General features: G+C 41.9%; 2 protein-coding genes across 3 annotated transcripts in view; both read left to right on the forward strand.

Annotated features, from left to right (window-relative positions):
- Window positions 1-1,577: 1,577 nt before the first annotated feature.
- The window catches only part of LOC147865781 (cytochrome P450 716B1-like), a 95,011-nt gene continuing 75,221 nt past the window's right edge, over window positions 1,578-21,367 (forward strand). The window contains exons 1-3 of one of the 2 annotated variants that reach the window (XM_087316139.1): window positions 1,587-2,604; window positions 2,724-2,911; window positions 3,091-3,444. In XM_087316139.1, the coding sequence (XP_087172265.1) occupies window positions 1,626-2,604; window positions 2,724-2,911; window positions 3,091-3,390 (1,467 nt within the window). In that variant the 5' untranslated portion in view covers window positions 1,587-1,625 and the 3' untranslated portion in view covers window positions 3,391-3,444. Of the gene's footprint in view, window positions 2,605-2,723; window positions 2,912-3,090; window positions 3,445-21,367 lie in introns of those variants that run through there. The other variant, XM_087316141.1, reaches the window with a different exon arrangement.
- On the forward strand, window positions 16,398-17,571 carry LOC147865782 (uncharacterized). Its single transcript, XM_087317498.1, has one exon. It carries the CDS (start codon window positions 16,621-16,623, stop codon window positions 17,569-17,571), a length of 951 nt encoding a protein of 316 aa, XP_087173624.1. The 5' UTR covers window positions 16,398-16,620.

Genomic DNA, 21,367 nt, shown 5'->3' on the forward strand with positions numbered 1-21,367 from the left:
GCAACACATCAGCCATCATACAAAAGCAAAATTGTCGATCGCCTAATATGTTTAATATATGTTCATATATAGTTTTACCTTTACCATTGGGAATTTTCAACAAAACCATATATTCAATTTCCTTAGGCCCACAACCACCACATTGCAAGTATGTAATATACACAATGAGGTGCAACTCTAATCCATTGTCAATACTTTCATCTAACATCAAAGAGTAGATGGGAAAATTATTAGGTTTGAGTTTTGAATTTCTAGAAGATATTTCCCAAAGGCAACCAAAAATTCATATCCTCCATATCTACTAGTATAAGATATATAATCATGTTGGCTAGGCATATTAGGCACCTCTACTAGCACACCCAAATCATATAAATCTTGGTATGTAACGATAGCCTATACTATATGTTATAGCCTGTGAATTGTAATTTGTAACTACTAATACATGTACAATTGTTTTGGCCTTAGCAAAATTTGATGGTATTAACAAAATCTAAACCTTCATTTTTACGTTTTTATAAAATATATGCCGGTCAAGATTGACGGTTTCATTTTTAAATTAACCTTCATATACGGTTAAATTTGCCAAAAACGGTCAAAACGACAGTCAAAACGACAGTCAAAAGGCAACATTGAGTGTATGTACGAGAGAGAGAGAGAGAGAGAGAGAGAGAGAGAGAGAGAGCATGACTCAAAAAACCAATATCAAGAACAATTATAGGAACCATAAAACCCTATGATCTAAACATGGTGTTTGTAATAAATAAAAACATCATACCTCGCATGTGAAAGACGTCATATGTGATCAATCATAAGAAAATGGAGTTCAAGGAATGTTTTTACTCGAATTAAGCAAGAGGATTCTCAAAAGAATGATCCATTGATTTTATTTAAGTTCAGTTTATTTGCAAAACACGGGGGTTACGAAACAATGATAGGAAATTTATTAGACATGTGGGAAGCAAATTTGTGGGAAGCAAATTTCTATGGATATATGAGATCATTGCATCTGTAACATTTAGAAAGAATCCCGTGTCAGATTGATATACAACTGTGGAATTGTTCTTGCTCCCCTTTGCTAGATGGTGACATCGAACGAGTACGTAGTAACTCAACACTAGATTGTGACTCGTGAGAGACGTTGGGACTGGTTATCAAACATATAAACCAAAAATAATTGTGGTAACTACTTCTTTTGGTTCAAAAAAAACAAAAGAAAACATGTGGCATTTATAAAAGCTTGGCTTCAATTCATTTGTGCCCATCTTTTGAAAAAATGATATCCCGCACAATCCCAAGTAGATATGTATATAGTCGAGGCGCCTATTTGCACACATGTAGAAACATATTAAAGAATTGTTGCACACCTGCAGGGATGTGGACGTCGAAAGGGCGCCTATTTGCACACATGTAGAAACATATTAAAGAATTGTTGCACACCTGCAGGGATGTGGACATCTTTCGACGCATTTGTGTATGGTTTGATTGGCTATGGTGAAGAAGAATAAGAATCATACATTTTTGTATATATGGTTCTCACAAATATTGGTCAATGCTCATAGACACATATTGGAGAGAAGAAGAAGAAGGAGAACTAGCACTAGCACTAGCATTGGTGAAACTTGGCTATGGTGAGCCTCACATCCACCGTCCCTGTAGAGCTCATTGTTGGGGTTACACTGTCTCTACTCCTCCTCATAGCAAGGTTGCATCAGTTATGGAGACCTTCAAGCAAGAAGAATAAGAGGCAGCAAGGGAAGAAACTTCCCTTACCTCCGGGTCGTTTCGGCCTTCCCTTCGTTGGCGAAACCCTGGAGTTTTTCGGAATTCTAAAGAAAGGGGTCCCATGGCAGTTCTTCGATGACCGGATCTCGGCCTATGGAGAGACCTTCAAGACGAGCTTAATGGCTTCTCCGACAGTGGTCCTTTCTGGGCCTTTGGGTAACAAGACGGTCTTCTCTAACACCCATACATCGTGGCCTGCGAGCGTGGTCTCTGTTCTCGGGGATGAATCTCTCATCGGGTGTGTCGGAGATCGGGCCACTCGCATTCGGAATGCGCTCATGGTGTTCTTGCGGCCCGAATCCTTGCAACGATACATGAGCCGTGTCGATCTCATTGTCCTTGCATTCATTAGAGATCAGCTTGAAGGCAAACCTAAGGTGGCTCTCTTCCCCCTTATGAAGAAGCTCATGTTCACCATAGCTTGCGAGGTTCTTGTTGGCCGGCGGGACAGAGAAGATCACGATATGCTCCATCGCCCCTTCGACACCATGGTGAAAGGCCTCTTTCAGCTGCCAATCAACATCCCAGGAACAGCATATAGCAAAGGAATCGCAGCTTCGGATGTGATAAGAAAGCAGTTGCAGGTATGGATCGAGGAGAGAAGGAGGGATATGGCTGCTGGCTTGGTCACTGGACATGAAGACGTCCTCTCTGGCTTTCTGGCATATACGGATGAGCAGGGAGAACCATTTTGCGATAAGGCCATCAAGGACAACATCCTCACGTTGCTCTTCGCAGGCCATGATACCAGCACTTCTGTAGCCACCATGGCCTGCAAATATCTGGCATCCAATCCCGACATAATGGATGAGGTTTACAGAGGTAGGTTTGTTTTGTGGCCTCCCCCCCCCCCCCCCCAATCATTCTCAATTCTTTCTTGATCAAGTGCACATGAAATCTGTATGATATTTGTATGTGTTTTTTTGGCGGTGATTGCTCAGAGAACAAGAAGATCGCTGCAAGCAAGGCCCCCGGTGAGCTCTTGAATTGGGGAGATATACAGAAGATGAAGCTTTCATGGCGAGTAGTGCAGGAATCGATGAGGATTTTGCCGCCAGCGCAGGGGATGTTCAGAGTGGCACAGGAAGACATGAGCTTCGATGGCTTCAGGATCCCCAAATCATGGAAGGTGCGATAGTACACAGAAAACTCATTTTATAAACACGGCTTAGCGGCTCCCTTCTAGGCTTGAACCGAGCCGTTGCCAACTCCTAGTGTCACACAAGTTACAACTCTTTCATAAATTCTCTTGGCATTCATTCACATTGTCGTTGATCCATACATTGTATTTTTTTCCTCCACACACAGATCATGTCGTCCACAAACTCCACCAATCGGAACCCGAAGTATTTCCGGGAGCCTGAGAAGTTCGATCCGTCGCGCTTCGAAGGAGCAGGCCCGGCTCCATACACGTTCGTCCCATTCGGTGGGGGCCCGAGGATGTGTCCGGGCAACGAGTTCGCACGCATGGAGGCTCTGGCGCTGCTCCATCGCTTGGTCATCCAATTCTCGTGGACCCTCGAGGATCCCAACGAACTCATATCAATCAACCCCTTGCCCTGCCCTATGAAGGGGCTTCCTATCTTGCTCAAACCACGCATTCCATGATTCAATTTGTTATCACACTTTCGTTCGAAAATTGCAACAATAACAGTAGCTTCAAGATTCAGAACATGTGTACTTGCATTTATTTCTATGCATCGGAATTTGGCAAGTCCTAGGAGCATGTAAAGGTTATAGGTTTAAGACTTACATAGCCAAAGGTATAGTTATTTTTTCAAAATTTACAATTAATTTATCTTTTATTAACCTAAAGACAAATTACTTATAAAGAATTAATCAATTAGTTGTCAAACGACAATTTGCATTAACAAACTCTAATATTTAGTTATAATTCCTCAAAACAAATTTGTTGTTGGATCTCTTTTAAATAGATACTTATCCTAGTTTAGAACTTGGGTGGTTCTACATTGGTTTCACACACACTTGCACTTTGTGGGGACCCCAAAGATGGAACTTGACTACTATAGACATGCACATTTTTGTGAACTTATATCATAGACTCTGTGATAAATGCACTTGAACCAATTGGATTATGAACAAGGAGAGTTTGTAAAAGGAAGGGAGAGAGACAAGCACAAAGAAAAGATTGAGATAGTGTTAGGGTTAAAGAAACGTAAATAACATAGTATATGATAAAAACATGTATTATTTGAATTAGAAATACAATATTTTATTTACTAAAGTTTGTAAGGATGATACCTATCTTTGTCAAGCTCTAGCTCAAACTCTTGACTTCGATCTTGAGAGATGGAAAACCTTTCCTATTGTGCTAGCTTGATTGATGGATAATTCATCGACCATCTATCTCTTTCTAGAATTGATCAAAGGAGTTTGGGAAGATTTTGGGAGGTAAAGAAAAACTAAATGCTCTTTAAGAGTTTTTTACCTTGTATATAATTTGCAAGTATTAGAAGTTTCTACACTATGATGCAATCATATATGTGCATTAGCATAGAAAAATAAGGCATGAACAATCTTGTATGTTGAATGGTACTCTATAGATGGAGAATATGTCCATATTGAGAATCAACAATTTATTTGTTATTATATGATTAATTCCATTCATGACAATACACTCCAACCTTACCTATTGTTCTCGATTATCTTGTGAGTGTACATGCACATTCATGTACTTTCTTGAATATGTCATGCACCAATAGTATTTTTATTATTTATAGTTATTGTGTAGGAACGTTGGAGCTTGTTCCCACAATACACAACATTCCATATATTATATCAGGATAATCACGATTTGAATGCACACCCTCTATGAAATGGCATAAAGTTGGGTAATGTAAATAAGATCACCATGATCATATTGTTTGTAGGAAAGAAGATAATAAAAATTTTCTTACAGCCATGACAAGAAAATACTTTACCCACACCTACAACGCTCTCTTTCAAGATGTAATTTTTCTAGTTCAAAAACTTGTATAAGCCAATATAATTGTATTGCCATGCTATGAATAAAACAAAGTGTATAAGTATGACGGTTACCCTAGAAAATAGATAGCTTTTGCAGTGTGACGTAAATATCCACATTCTTATTACAATAGGAGTGATTGCCATGACGATACACCAATCACTTAGTCGTCGTGAGGTTAAGGGAGAATCTAGGAGTAACCATGAGTTTGTGCTAGATAAGAGACAATATAGAAACTATCCCTCGATTTAAACTATTCACTCATTTGTTAAGTAAGCAAATAAACAACAACAATGGCCTTTACTAGGAGCTCTAGCTTTTGTAGCTAAAAAATTCAGATCGAGATAATGACGTTTCAAATTAAACTAAGTTATTAGCCACCATAAACTTGCGTTTAATTAATAAAGATAAAATGATTCAATGAGCTCTTTGATTTACTGCATTTTATTCAATAAAATCCAGCTACAATAGTTAAGGTTTGATTCACATTATACTGCCAATAACAACAAGATATCGACAACAAAGCATGTGATAAGCAAAAATCATTAGTTATCCCCCTCCCCGTGAAACATATTTGTATTGTTAAGCAACGATGACACGTGTCAAACGTTACTATCAATGGGTTAACTAAATTGCCAATGGAAACTTATTGAAATGTATTCACAATGTAGCCATTGAAAGCTAACAGAAATGTCTTTCCAATCCCATCAAATGTGAAGGGAACTCAACCACCAAGACATTTAAAACACATTGTCAAAGCTCAATTTGTAAATCCACCTTCCTCTATAAAATATAACATATTAAATTCTGACCATGGGTGAAAAGGGCAAAAAGATGATATTCTCCTCTTGCCTTTTTGTTGGGGTATTACCAACATTTTTACTCCTCTTACCGAGGTATTAAAGATATTTCATGAAATGATAAGAGGTGGACTAGATAGTGCCCCTTATTTGTCCCCTTGTATATATGCTATATTTCTTTTAGTAGATTTAATGTGAACACCGAAGGCAAGTTCGTTGCTTTCATCTTATACCAAGTGTTCCTGATGAGTATGTCTTGAAATTGGAGACATATTTCATGCCTTGTTCGATATGATACATGAAACACAACTTGACTGATCATACACTATTAGCAGGATGTCTCCTTTCAATCAGTGAATACGTGCACACACTCCTTTTTGTTGTACTTCGAGGAGCAAAAAAAAATCCACATGCTACGGAATTTATTTCGAGATTCACGAAACACTTCTCTTTACAACCAACATATGCGTCTAGATTTTGATTGTTGTACTTCGAATACAGGAAGAGGCGAATCGATAATGGGGCTATTGAGTGTTGCATAAATTGTAGATGCCTATGTGTAGTTGCCATCCGTTTTAAAAACCGAAAAAAACACGAGAATTGTTAGCAAGAACTCGAGCTCGTGTTTTCTCGACCTTGACATTGAAAAGCAACATCTTACAGGAACCAGCACCAAGCAATATAGAGAAGACTCTACGGGTAAATCTAACGGACAAAGACCAAAACCTCCCCAAATATTGCCAGTTCTCAAAGTTTGGCCATTTTAAAACCGTATGGGCATCCTAAGGATCCTTTCTAGATCGCACAACAATGAGGCACCACGATGGACGGTGAGACCAAATACAAGAATACATATGTATGTATACGTATGTACACTAATGTCAATGTGTATACCATATCTACGCCGGGCGATTTAGGCAAATTGGATAAACGACCAAATCAAATACACTAATGCATACATATACATATGTGCACGTATGAGTATACGGTGTACAAATATACATATGGATGCATAAGTATGTACACTAATGTGTATACCGTATATACGGCAGGCAATTTGGGGCAAACGGGGACGGGCGGATGGCAAGATCAAATACACTAATACATATGTACATGTGTACACGTTTGTGTATGTATGTATATGGTGTAGACATATACGGTGTACAAATATACGGTGTAGAAAGATACGGTGTACAAAATCTCTTCCATTTTTGGTGTACATGCACACACAAAATCACACCTCCTCTGTTTCCCTTCTTCTTCTTCTTCCTTCTTTCTTTCTTTCTTTCCTTTTTTGGCATCTTTTCTTGCCCTTTTCTTCTGCTTAACTGATATAATTCTCTGTCTCTCTCAATCTGTGTCTGTGTCTCTTGGCTTTCTTCTTTCCTCCATTTTTTTACTTTTCCTTGTAGAAACAGATGATCTTGCTTTCATGGGGGGTTTCCTTCTGATTGCTAGCCATCACCATTTCTGATCATTGTACACCAATGGATTCTCCTTCTTTTCTTTGTATGCATACATTCCTCTGTGTTATTTATTTAAAATTTAGGTTTTTTCCTTTGATGATAAACTTGATCCATTCTGCTGTATGATATCCATGGAAATGCAGTCCAATCTTTCTCCTTCTCCTTCCTCTGGAGCTTCGAAGGAGACTGCAGCTTACACAAGCTTTATCCCATTCAATTTTCCTGAAAGAGCTCCGCCTGAGCCATCCCTGTCTTTAAGCTTGGATCGCCCCCATGCATATAATGTTAATACAATGAGGTCTCATCGCGATGAGCAGCAACACAGGAATCTTCTCTCGAATCCTATGCCGAGATCTTATCAAATGCAAGAAGATTCCCAGGCGGTAACAACTAATCTGATGATAAGCTCGGAGATGGAGTCTTATCGGCTGCGAGGAGAATCTGGCGCAGGATTGGATTATGTGAGAGAACCTGTCAGCGATTCTTTCCCAACCAGAGAATTGGATGCAGTGAATTGTCGGATGGGAGACGAATCAGCAGAAGTCGTCGGATCTTTCCAGATAAGAGAATCCGAGATTAGGTCTTATCATCTGATCCAAGAAGATCCGAGAATCAGAGAATCTTTGGACCTATTGCGACATCATTTCCAACAAAAAGAAGAGGAAGAAATTACAAAACAGGTTCTCCAACATGAAGTGACTGGGGCCAACAAGCCTTTGAGAGAAACAGAGTCTGTGAATCAGCTCTTCTTCCCGAGAACACAGCATGTGAATCCACCATATCCTTCCTTCCATCCCATAGATCCTGCACATCAGCCCTTCAATCCGTTACTGTTAGGGCATTTCAATCAGTTTCCTTATGGTCTAGACCAATCTGATTCTTCGGAGAACCCCATAGGCCATGCGAATCAGCCCTTTGCGCGCACAGAGGATGTGAAGAAAATTGCTCATCCTCACACATACAAGCAAGAAGACCAGAATCCAAAACCGAGCTATGGTAGTGATATTGATAGAATTAGGTCAATGCATCAACGAAGCATATCGGACATTAGTGTCTGTAACAATCTCGAGTATGATACCAAGAAACCAAGTGAAACCATGAATGAGCCAATGTCTGTGGTTGATCAAACTACCCATATGAGTTCAAGATATGATCTTGGACGTCACCCAGAATTGAGCTTGAATCATGAAGAAAACTACGAAGAAGAAGAAGAAGATGAAGGTCAAGAACAACCAGCAGCACACGATCTTTGTTATGGCATTGAACAAGGACATGGGCCGGGCTATGGTAGCTACAACGAAGACACTCTTGAAAAGCTCGAGGAGCATCCCAGATATGGAGTTCTTTTCCAAAAGCTCAGGGAGAAGGAGCCTATTCATGACCAGTACAGACTGGCATTAACCGATACTTTCTCAACAGAACCAGAGGAGCCAGATCATCCCGGCGATAATTTCAATGATGGAGATATTAGGAAGAATGGCAACATTGCCCAGAATGAAGGCATTATTAGCAATAAGAAAGACTTGAGCAAGTATGTCCACATCAGTGAGAATGTGCAGATTAGGAAGGATGGAGAAGAGGGCAACAGTGAAGACATAAGCAAGGTTGGAGACATTGTTTGCAACATTAATGGAGAGATTAGATGCAATGGAGATATTAATAAACATGGAAACATTCCCCAAGACAAGGATCGGAAGTACGATGAAGAATATTCCAACATTTCCCAAGACATCAATCGAAAGTACAATCAAGAAGATTCCAACATTCCCCAAGACAAGGGTCGAAAGTACGATCAAGAAGATTCCAACATTCGTCAAGACAAGGGTCTAAAGTACGATCAAGAAGATTCCAACATTCCCCAAGACAAGGATCGAAAGTACGACCAAGAAGATTCCAACATTCGTCAAGACAAGGATCGAAAGTACGATCAAGAAGATTCCGAGCCAGATGTTGTCATCCCAGAATCAGGGCGATTGGGTGCTGGCATTCATTTGCAAACCATTCCATCTGAATCAATGGAGAATGACAATATGCAAATCCAGTCAGATCAAGTACCAGAATCGGCACTACATGATCATAGAGCTTCAGAGCAATTGGATGGTATTGTGCTCCTCCAAAGTGGTACACCTGATGATGCGACACGCCTCAGAATTGGTACGACTGAAGATATCGTGTGCCTCCAAAGGGGTACACCGAATGATGTACCATGCCCCCAAAATGATCTCCAGCACATCCCTTCCGATGATGTCATGCCCATCCACGGCACCCTGTCCAATGATGTCATGCCCATCCAAGGCATCCCTACTGATGATATCAGCCCATCCAATGTTACCGCGTCTGATGTCATGCCCATCCAAGACAGCCCTTCTGATGATACCAACCATGTCCTAGGCGGCCCATCCAATGATGCTGCACACATCCTAGGTGTCCCATCTGATGATGCCACGTGGGTCCAAGGAGGCGCATCCAATGATATCACATGCCGCCAAAGTTGTCATTCCAATGTTGTCACACACATCCAAAATGGTCCCTCCAAGAAGATCGAGGAAGGAAAGATACAAGTCCAGTCCGATCTTCCCGGAGTATCCGGCGTACCACTACCACATGATGGGGTGGCTCTCTCACAACAGTGTTATCCAGCTCCATTGGCTGCTCATGAAGCAGTGATTAAGGATCGTGAACTTTTTATGACCACATTGAGCGAATTCCTTGCATCTCTTGGAGCAAGGCTAACGTGAGTGGTAATCGACAAAATTCAATTCAAGCATTGTAATGTGACACTTGTTTCTTTTGTCATTATAATTGTGAACGTAGATCATCCGTGATGTTTTCGTTTGGCATGAAATTTAAGAAGTTGTTGCATGAATTCATTGACATATTCAAATACTATTCTTCACTCATTTTCTTGTTATTATTCTCAGCTTAGATCATCTACTGTGATTTCACTGTGCATTCAAAACTAAGAGGATATTCCTGCATGAACTCGAAAAAGCCTAGCATTCCAGTGCAAGATTTGCATTTAGGTCTCACATTTTGTTATTATTCTGCATTACCCTTTTGGCATGAAATCAAGAAGATATTCCATTAAATGGGACAACATTTTCTCCAATCATATAAAAACATTCTCGCACATCGGTTACACTTACGTGATCTGTACTTTCCCAGGGTTCCAAAGCTGGGAGAAAGTGAATTGGATCTTCATGAATTATATTGCCAGGTGACAAGTAGAGGTGGACTTGAGCAGGTAGAATTTGGATTCATATTTTGTGTATGAACCATGTAGATTTTACCTAAACATATAGTGAAAGATTGCATGCATCGAGTCAGTTCATAAATATGTAATGAAGATAGTACGTTATGTCGAACATTTGTGAACTTTTAACGATATTTTGATTTAACAATGTTCCAATGAAGGGGCTAGTTATGGTTTCATCATATACACGTTTAATTTCATGCCATCAATTTGATGTGTGTTTTCTTTTTAGGTCATTAGTTCAGGACGGTGGAAAGAAGTAGCTGAAGCATTGGGCGTCTCGAGTTCCTTGCTCAGTGCATCCTTTATCCTCCGGAAGCATTACATGTGTCAATTATTTCATTATGAAAAAGTGTATTACTTCAGAGCAGAGGGGAAAATATCGACGGAGCAGCCAGGTAGAAAAATATTTGCGAACATGTTTCTATAGGAGGTTAGATTGCATGTAAATCTCTATCGAGAATATGATATTCGGAACTTCTATTTTTTTTTTAAATACTGTAGAGAATGTGAGATTGTAAAATGGCTGCTAATTGTGTTCTTTTTTGTTATCTAGTTCCTTTACCTGCTCCTAGCCCCGTAGAACCTCATGAGGATGCCCGATCTCCATACGAAGCACCACCCGAAATTGCAGCGTCATTGAGAAAGCGAAAAAAGAAGCTGAATCCTCTGCATGTTTTCGGAGGTGATACTTTTTTCCCCGACTTCTCGCTCCTTGTTTGCCACTCTCTTAGGGTTCCTTTTTTTGCAAGTTTTTGCTACTTTTTCATCCTAATTATGTAATATTTAGAGACGAATTTTGATTTGGATCTTGAGTTTCAGGATTTAGGTAGCATTTCCTCTTTCCAAGAGGATTAGACTTTTAATTTTGCATCTCTTTAGCACATTTTCTCAACTTATTTACCACGAAAGTCTTCCGCTTTAGCTCAGGTTTGAGTATCTCTTCCAATGATGATGAAGCTCTTATATTAACAAGAAATAACATTGAATGCAGTTGATCCTGCCGCATCGATTGGAACTACAGTTACGGGAGCTATACGTGGAAAGTTTGAAGAGGGTTACCTCATCACAGTGGTAGTTGGCACGGAGAAGTTGTCCGGTGTTCTCTATCATGTTCCAACCGAGAAAAATTCACAGCAATATGCCACTATCCCTAGTCTTCGCGATGGAATAGGATCGGAAGGAGATCCTAATGGTCTCGAGATACAACTATACGGAAGAAAGAGAAAGGATTATGTTCGAAAGAAAGACCCTAATGCTCCCAAAAGGACTCGAACTGGTTACAATATCTTTTTCAAAGAACAGCGAGCAAGATTAAAGCAACTATACCCGGAGTCGAAGGGACATGGCAAGACGGTCATCGAAATGTGGAACAAGCTACCAGAGAACGATAAAGCTGTGAGTCACTGTTTGATGTTTGATTAAATTACAGTATTCAAATATAAGAAAGTTTTAGGGTTTTTTCTTTTTGAATTCATAATAATCTTGTAAGTTTAGGGTCTGATTTCTTTTTGAACTCATGATAATTTTTAAGTTTTAGGGTTTGATTTCATTTTGAACTCATTATAATCTTTTAGGTTTTAGGGATTGATTTCATTTTCAACTGATGATACTATTTGAAGTTTGAAGTTTTTTCTAAATTTTTAACTCATGATGATCTTGTAATTTTAGTGCTTGATTTCATTTCGAACTCGTGATAATCTTTTTGAGTTTTAGGGTTTGATTTCATTTTGAACTAATGATCTCTATGGTTTAGGGTTAGATTATGTTCCAATTCATTATTATTCTGACTCCTGATGTGAAGCTGCTTTGATTACTAAATATTTAAAAACCACAACAATTTAAGAGTTAAGTGTATGTTGAGATTTGCTTATTTTCTAGATTTTATCCTTCTTGAAACAGTTGTATGTTCTTTGGTTACTAAATACTTAAAAACCGCAACAATTTAAAAGTAAGTGTATGTTGAGATTTGCTTATTTTCTAGTTTTTTTTATCCTTCTTGAAACAGTTGTATGTTGCTCGTGGTAACGAGGAAAGGGCGAAATATTTGGAAGAGTATAGAGAAAGGATGAGACTGCAGTCCGAGACACCCCCCGATAATTTGCCCGAAAACAATACCGAGGCGGCCATTGGAGATGATGATGATGATGAAAATGTGAGGTCTTTTGATTCCACACGTGAACATGTGCCATATGATGCGACCCATGATTATCACGTGTCTTTGGAAGCTGAAACTAACCTCCATGAAGGCCACGGGAACACATCCGAAAAGGATGATTCACCCCAACCTCCTTGTCCATTGGAACCCGAAATGTCCGGTGGACATTTAGTTTCTAGAGAAGAGGCATTATATGAGGTTCATGAAGATGGTGCCGATTACTCCGGATCAGAGGAGGATGACGGAAAAGAAGTGGATATGGAGGAAGACGAAAATGCGTATGAAGACGAAGGAGAGGAGGAAACCGTTTATCCTCCCCCTAAACAAGTGTACCGAAAGGCCGTCTTCTTCGAGCAAGAGAGTGCCAACACGTTAGGCTCGAATCCTAACAATGCAATCTCTACACATTCTTCTTCTTCACTTGAGCATGTCCATTCATTAGCCTATGTTCCAACAATGTCGCCAAAACAAACCGAAGTGTCCACGGAATCCACGTTCATGCAACCGCCACCTTTAGAACATGCATATCAAGAAAATATTAGTAAAGTGGGTTATCAGTTTCTATTGAATGGTGATGATGATATGGTAGCTCCAAGTGATACTATGATGTTACATGAACAACAAAGTGGAGTAGGCAGTAGTGATGGGAGTGGGTATGTGTTTTTGAATGCCAGTAATACTTTGTGTTTGTCACTGCCTCCCCGAGAGCAAGAGCAAGCATCAACTCGCCCTCAAGAAGAGGAAGGAGTTTCATGTACCTCAACTTATAATCTAACACCTTTGCATCGGAATCAAACTTTTGGGATCCAAGCCCAATATGGGTACCCACTGGACATGCCAAATCGGTATTCTCATACTACTACGCATGGCTATCGTCCACATTTTCCTCAATTTACATATCCCTTGCCCATGCCAATAAGTTCGGTAACAACTCATCCTCTATTGGGGAACACCTACATTACGAGTACACCAACGCAAGCATTAGAATATCAACACTTTTCTGGTTTGGATGTTCATGATGGTGGAGCCGGACCGTTGACTGGATATAAGGGTCAAGATGACAGTTATAACCCAATTGCATCGTTCAAGAATAGCGGGGTTCAAGAGTAAAGAATACATCTTTTTTGTTTGAAGGAATGCTTTTGTATGTCTTTCGTCTATATTTTTTAGTAGGGACCCCTACTATATATACATGTAACTTCTTGTGAAGAGATTATTACTATACAATATATTTTGCACATTGAGCAAGTGAATAGAAATTCAATTCTTGCCCTTGGTGTTGTAAACAGAGGGAAACAAAACTTTTCTCAATAAGAAAATTTGTTCTCTAACATGCATGCCTCCATGCCTCTCGGTATTTAGAGGGGTCATAGACCCTTATTTACATACTACCAATCTTTGGTCAGAAAGAGGATAACTTGCCAAATCGTTTCACAATGGTTGGAAAATAGGGTTCTTCACGAAGATTTTGATGACCTATATTAGTTATAAAGGGAAAAAGGGAAAATAGTTTCTACTAAATTCCTAACATACAAATGCATATTTCCTAATGCATGAAAAAGAAAGTTGGCCGATTCATAAATGAAAAAAAAAAATCAAGTAAACAACTCATTGTGTTAACTTTTAACCCTAATTTTATCAAATGAGAATTAGTTGTAAGTTGACGCAAACCATTAAAGCCAGAGTTTGAAGGGAAGTGCCCAGATTTCCTAAGTTAAAGGCTCAATGACAAAATTGTGACTTGTTGGTCATAAATTGCAGTCTCCAAAGCCTAAACCCAAATTTTTCATTGAGATTCCAATGGCAAACTGTCAACCGTAAAGTATTATTTGCAATTATTAACTTCACTTCACAAAGTTTGAATTTCTAGGCCTAGGCTTATGCTCCATAGGATAAAAGTGGCAACAATAAAGGAAGTACTTTTATTTACATTCACTTTCAATGTCATACCTCATAATAACCAATGATTTAGCAATTGGGTAAGTCATGTTCATGCATTGTTTTCATGTCATATTTAAGCACACTAGTTATTTACCTATTAAAATTGTAGGTATTCTCAAGTGACAATTGCAATGATTCAAATGCACAAAAACATGTTGGTTATATTTTCTGAGTTGGTAGAGAATATATACATGTGTGTGTGTGTGTGTGTGTGTGTGTGAAGGACCTTCAACGTGAGATAAGTATGAACTTTCAAGATCGATGTCTTATTATTTCACTCACTTGGAAAGTGAAGTATTTACATTTCGTTGTCAAAATGATGGGGATTTACTAGGATCTCAATAAATCTCTTCTTTGTATATTGATATTGACTTTCAAGTGTAAAGAGTTAATATATCCTCTCAAGACATGGGAAATTCCACTACTATGAAGAGGTAAGAACCATGCATTTTGAGGAAAACTTTGTGTCGGCACAAACAACCAAATCAAGCCACATCACAGTTGCCCCATCCATCAAATTGGCAGGAGTGGAAGTCATTATTATTATGCTTTATTGGCAAAAACATTCGTGAATCGTTTCATGATACATATAAATCATCAAATGATACTAAAAAAACCGTTAGGTACAATTTGGACAAATTAAGTTTCTTCACAATATATAGTATGCACAATGCCTAATAGAATGCACTCTATTTTGTAGATTACACACATAGGTAGTCATGGTCTAGACTCTATGTATGTATCTATCTACGTGACACGTGTATGTATATATAGATATATGTAGATATATGATACATACATACACACACACATACACATATTTATATATGTATTATTGCATATAGTTTTATAAAACCTTTTGTAGACAAAACTTGATTCGTGGAATTGCATAACATGTATACAATTTGTTAAAACTAAGAGTCTTGTTCATGTTAAACGGAGCAAGTATTCCTTTGGAGTTGCTTACTCGTGAGAGTTTTACATGAAGTAGTGTTATGATCTCAGAAGATAAGCCTATGCCTATGGTAGGAGGCATGGCCATCTTGATTAAATGATATTTCAACTACTTTGGACATGACTCGAGCAATCACTATATTACAACAAATCACTTGACAATATATCTAGATTTGTTTTGGCTTATGTTTTTAGGGCTATTTGGTTTTTTACCTAGGTTTCTCCCCCATCTTTAGCTATTTTCATTCAATGGATCATATTTTTGCCTCCATGCACAATATGGATATCCCACACCCCACTTAACTATAGCTAACCTATATTCTCGAGTAGTGATAATTTTATGTATCCACTTAAGCTACCATTACATTATGGTTATGTCTTTAAAATAAATAGAAGTGTGCATCATTGTGTCTCATTCGAATGTCTCTAGTCTCAAGATACATATAGAGATCGAATGGTCATTTTGTCGTAATTGCTTTCCTTTTTAAGCTTTCAACTCATATAATAGCTCCCAACCTCATATTTATAACCATTTGTTGTTTACCACTATCTAGGGTTGGTGCATTCTACATATAGAGATCGAATGGTCATTTTGTCGTAATTGCTTTCCTTTTTAAGCTTTCAACTCATATAATAGCTCCCAACCTCATATTTATAACCATTTGTTGTTTACCACTATCTAGGGTTGGTGCATTCTACATATAGAGATCGAATGGTCCTTTTGTCGTAATTGCTTTCCTTTTTAAGCTTTCAACTCATATAATAGCTCCCAACCTCATATTTATAACCATTTGTTGTTTACCACTATCTAGGGTTGGTGCATTCTACATATAGAGATCGAATGGTCATTTTGTCGTAATTGCTTTCCTTTTTAAGCTTTCAACTCATATAATAGCTCCCAACCTCATATTTATAACCATTTGTTGTTTACCACTATCTAGGGTTGGTGCATTCTACATATTGTGGTGGTCACATGGACCACACCTAGATTAGGCCCCTACCAAGCCCCATGCACCACACATAGACCACACCCAAATTAGGCCCCTACCAAGCCTCATGCACCACACCCAAACTAGGCACCCACCAAGCCCCATAATTAGTAGAGCTAATTGGAGCGGGAGAACACCCTCCACGCTAAGAGAGAGTCTATAAAATGTAACTTGAGACATAATGAAAGGAGGGCTATTCTTGAGAGCATTTCACATCTTGAGCATTTCACATCTTGGTGGAGAAGACGGGCCAAGCCACCCCAACTCACGACCCCAACAACGCCCGCCACGATGCAACACGACAACAACGACAACAACGCAAACTCGATGAATCCAGAATTCCTACAACACAATCAAGGACACCAGCCCACATCGCCAATCGACCAACTGGTTCAAGCTCTGTCCAACATCATTTTACAAGTTAACCATACTAACCAAGCCATGTTGTCCTTTCTTTCAGCACGATCCGAGCCACAACAAAATCTCCCGGACTCTCGAGTTCGCCCAAAACCGTTCTCCGGCCTACCATCGGAAGACGTCCTCTCTTGGCTGGATCATTTCGAAATGGTGGCCAGTTACCACCAGTGGCCACACCCTCGGAAGGCAATGGAGATGAAGACACTCCTCGAGAATATCGCGGCAACATGGCTTGTACAACAACCCGAAGAGACACGCAACGACTGGGATCTGTTACGGGCAGCCATGATTCGGAATTTTGCTCATCAAGACTCCTGCCAGACGGCCCTACAACAACTTGAGTCAATTACCCAACAACCACGCGAACCCATCACCCAGTTCGCGGTTCGTTTTGTGCAGATCCTACGCCGGGCTGACGCCAACATGTCGGAGGACATGAAGTTGTTTTTTTTCTGGCCGCGTATACGACATGACCTCCGTCGCCGTGTACGCGATCAAGGCCCGACGACACTACACGAAGCCATCCTCACTGCCCAACGCATCGAAGCTGCAGACGCGCACGACATGCACACACCAGGTAATCTCAGTCATGATCATACAAACACTATACCAGCCGTCACTCCCATGGACATCGACATCCAGAACGCGCAATTACGTGCCAAGCGTGCATTGCCCGAACTAGACAGCCAGGGACGCCCCAAATGTTTCTACTGCAACAACTATGGCCACATTCGGCGTCACTGCCGAAAGTGGCAGAATCACCAACAGAAGCAGAACGTCCAATTGGCTGACGCTGCCTCCCTCTCTGAGCTCCCGAAAAACTAATGCGCGGGGTGCCGCAGGGAGAGCCGCCCCCGCACGTCCACGTCTCCACGTCCTCAACTTCTCCCGTTTCTCCCACGATCGAGCCGCCCCCGCATGTCCACGCCTCCACTTCATCAACTTCGCCCGTTTGTACCACAATCTCCCGCCTCCAGCACACGACCCAAGAAGTTCTCCTCGACTCCGGCAGCAACATCTCTTCCATCAGCGCAGATTTAGTCACCCAATTACAACTTCCCACGAGCCACGCACCGCCCATTAAAATCCTCTTCGGCGACCAACAACAGGTGTACCACTCACATACGCAAGTCAGGTGCATGCTCACCATTAGTTCCGCCCAGATCCACCATCGTTTCTACGTCCTCCCGCGCCAGTTGTTCCCAATCACCTTGGGATGTGATTGGTTCCTCCATAGTCGAGCCTGTCTCGATTTCTCCGCACAACAGCTCTTCCTCCCAAATCACATTCCGATCGCGCTCTTCACTACTCCGCGGGATACCACCCACATCAGCAACACACAGTACCTGATATCACCGGCGGAGCGCATCAACGACATCAGACGGCTCCTCGCCACCTTTCCCTCGTCTACACCACCTGTAAAACCTCCCTCGGTCCGTTTTCCGATTCACCACACGATTCCTACAGGCAACGCCTGCCCCATCAACGCAGCTCCCCGACGTCGCTCGCCTCTCGACCACGAGCGCATCGACAACGCCGTCAAAACTATGCTCCAACAAGGGATTATCACACCTTCCAAGAGCGAGTGGATCTCGGAGCCACACATGGTAAAGAAAGGGGATGGTTCTTACCGCTTTTGTGTCGACTTCCGATAACTGAACCATGTCACCACCCATGACCGATACCCTCTCCCTCGTATCGATGACCTCCTCGACCAGCTTGGCAAATCAAAGTACTTCACCTCCCTCGATCTAGCCTCGGGATATTGGCAGATCCCGATGAATCCTCACGATGCCCACAAAACTGCATTCCGCACTAGGAAAGGCATTTTTCAGTTCACACGGATGCCCTTTGGCCTATCTGATGCAGGGAGCACATTCCAGCGAATGGCTAATGCCATCTTCGATGATCTCATCACCCGCCGTGTCGTCATCGTCTATCTAGACGATATTCTGGTACATACAAGCACTTGGGCAGAACACCTTCAAGTCCTTCGGGAGGTCCTAACTTGTGTTCAACGCTATTGATTGCAGCTGCAATGGAAGAAGTGCCGATGGGGTAGTACGTGCCTCCGCTTCCTTGGGTACGTCATCTCCTCCGACGGAATACAAATGGACCCGGAGAAGACAGAAGCAGTCCAAAAATTCCCACGCCCCACCACAGTCAAGCAGCTTCAACGCTTCCTCGGCCTCCTCACGTTCTCTCTTCGTTTCATCCCACGGCTAGCCGACCTGTCAGCCCCACTACGCGCGCTCCTACAAAAAGACGCACCCTTCCTGTGGACCGAAGCCTGCGAATCCAGCTTCCTGCAGCTCAAGAGAACACTCCAAGCCTCTGACCTCCTGGCCCACCCTGATTTCACGAAGCCTTTCCATCTGCAGACGGATGCCTCCAATGTCGGCCTTGGTGCAGTCCTGCTCCAATCCGACGACAACGACCAACTCCGCCCGATTGCCTACATCAGTCGGTCACTTACCAAAGCCGAACAAAATTACTCGACAACTGAAAAAGAGTTCCTCGCCATCGTCTGGGCATTCCATCGTTTCCACCCATACCTTCACGGATCAAATACATCAGTCGAAACCGACCATCAGCCATTGCTCTCCCTCATAAAGAAGGCTCATCCACCCGGCCGCTTACTTCGTTGGGTTTTGGCGCTACAAGATTACACATTCACTCTGCGCTATCGCCATGGTCCACAAAACATCGTCGCCGATGGATTATCCCGCATATCCTTTCAGGCGAACCAGATCACCTCCAACACAATCGATTTCCCCATATCCTCGTCCCAAATGGCCAACATGCAACAACACGACAAACAAATCCAAGATATCTGCCACCGCCTACGAGCTGAACCGACATCATCCCTCACCAAGCAATTCATGATCCAGGATAATGTCCTACTTTTTTGTCAAGTAGGCAAAGAACCCCGAGTCTACGTGCCTGAGCAACTACGCCAGTCTTACCTTCGTTTCTTCCACGATCACCCGTTGTCCGGCCACTTGGGTTTTCATAAGGTGCTCGACAAAATTCGTCGCAAATTCTATTGGCCTGGGCTACGCCACGAGGTCGCCTCCTACATCAAAGCATGCAACTCATGTCAGGCCATCAAATCACCTCAAGTGGCTCAAGGCCTCTTACATCCGATACAAGTTCAAGCTCCATTTGAAATCGTCGGATGGGACATTATGGGCCCCTTTCCCGAGTCACAAGGAGGGAACAAGTTCATCCTCGTCATCACCGAGTACTTGACGCGTTGGGCTGAGACGGCCGCTATCCCAGATGCAAAGGCTATGACCATCGCCTCCAAACTATTGGAGAAAATCATCTTCCCCCACGGTTGCCCACTCCAAATCTTGTCTGATCGAGGACCCCAGTTCAACGGTGAGCTCCTACGCCTCGTTTCAACACAACTAGGAATCCAACAGTTATTCACGTCACCCTACCATCCGCAAACGAATGGGTTGACGGAGCGCCTCAATCGAACCTTAAAACAACAAATCTCAGCCTACATCGATCCGCTGCACTCAACCTGGGACCAAATCTTGCCCTTCGTTACGCATGCCTACAACACAACTGTGCAAGCCTCTACTCGCATTAGCCCATTTCGGGCCCTTTACGGAAGGGACCCGCGCTTACCCCCAGAAGTGGCAGTCCCGCAACCAACCACACGACTCCACGCTGACGCAGTGTCTTGGTGGTCCCACCTACAACAACTCCAACCCCTCCTCCGCAAAGCCATCACGAGCAACCTGCACCAGGCACAACTACGCCAAAAACGACAACACGATATAGGCCGTGTCGACCATCAATACCACGTCGGTGACAAAGTCCTCGTCTACTTCCCCATCCGTCGTCGCAGTCTCAGCGAATCGCTCATGCACCGATGGATCGGTCCCTTCGAAGTTCAAAAGCAGATACGCGACACTACATACCTGCTCCGCCGCGCCTCCAACAACCGCTCTACCTTTGCTCACCAGTCTCGCATGAAGCCCTTCCATCAACTACCACCGCCCCCGCCCACACTCATGCCTACGCCCACGCCCGTGTCATCCCCCCGTCTGGAACCGTCGTCCACGCCTCGTCGCGCTTCGACTGCACAATAACTTTTTTTTTTTACAAGGGGGAATTGTGGTGGTCACATGGACCACACCTAGATTAGGCCCCTACCAAGCCCCATGCACCACACATAGACCACACCCAAATTAGGCCCCTACCAAGCCTCATGCACCACACCCAAACTAGGCCCCCACCAAGCCCCATAATTAGTAGAGCTAATTGGAGCGGGAGAACACCCTCCACGCTAAGAGAGAGTCTATAAAATGTAACTTGAGACATAATGAAAGGAGGGCTATTCTTGAGAGCATTTCACATCTTGAGCATTTCACAATATAGAGATCGAATGGTCATTTTGTCGTAATTGCTTTCCTTTTTAAGCTTTCAACTCATATAATAGCTCCCAACCTCATATTTATAAGTTCTAACCATTTGTTGTTTACCACTATCTACAGATGGTGCATTCATGTAACTATACATTTGTAATGGCCTAAGCTGTTTTTGGGGTGCATTGTATAGTGTTATTTATTGATTGTCATTAAATTTTCTACTAAATTTGATATGA

This window comes from Azolla caroliniana, unplaced genomic scaffold, assembly GCF_043228905.1.
Source record: "Azolla caroliniana isolate FFs.n. ecotype wild unplaced genomic scaffold, voAzoCaro1.0.p SCAF_3, whole genome shotgun sequence".
Taxonomy (NCBI): Eukaryota; Viridiplantae; Streptophyta; class Polypodiopsida; order Salviniales; family Salviniaceae; genus Azolla; species Azolla caroliniana.

What these genes read in the sequence shown, in the direction of transcription:
- LOC147865782 (XM_087317498.1), top strand. Translation starts at nt 16,621, where the DNA reads ATGCAACACGACAACAACGACAACAACGCAAACTCGATGAATCCAGAA.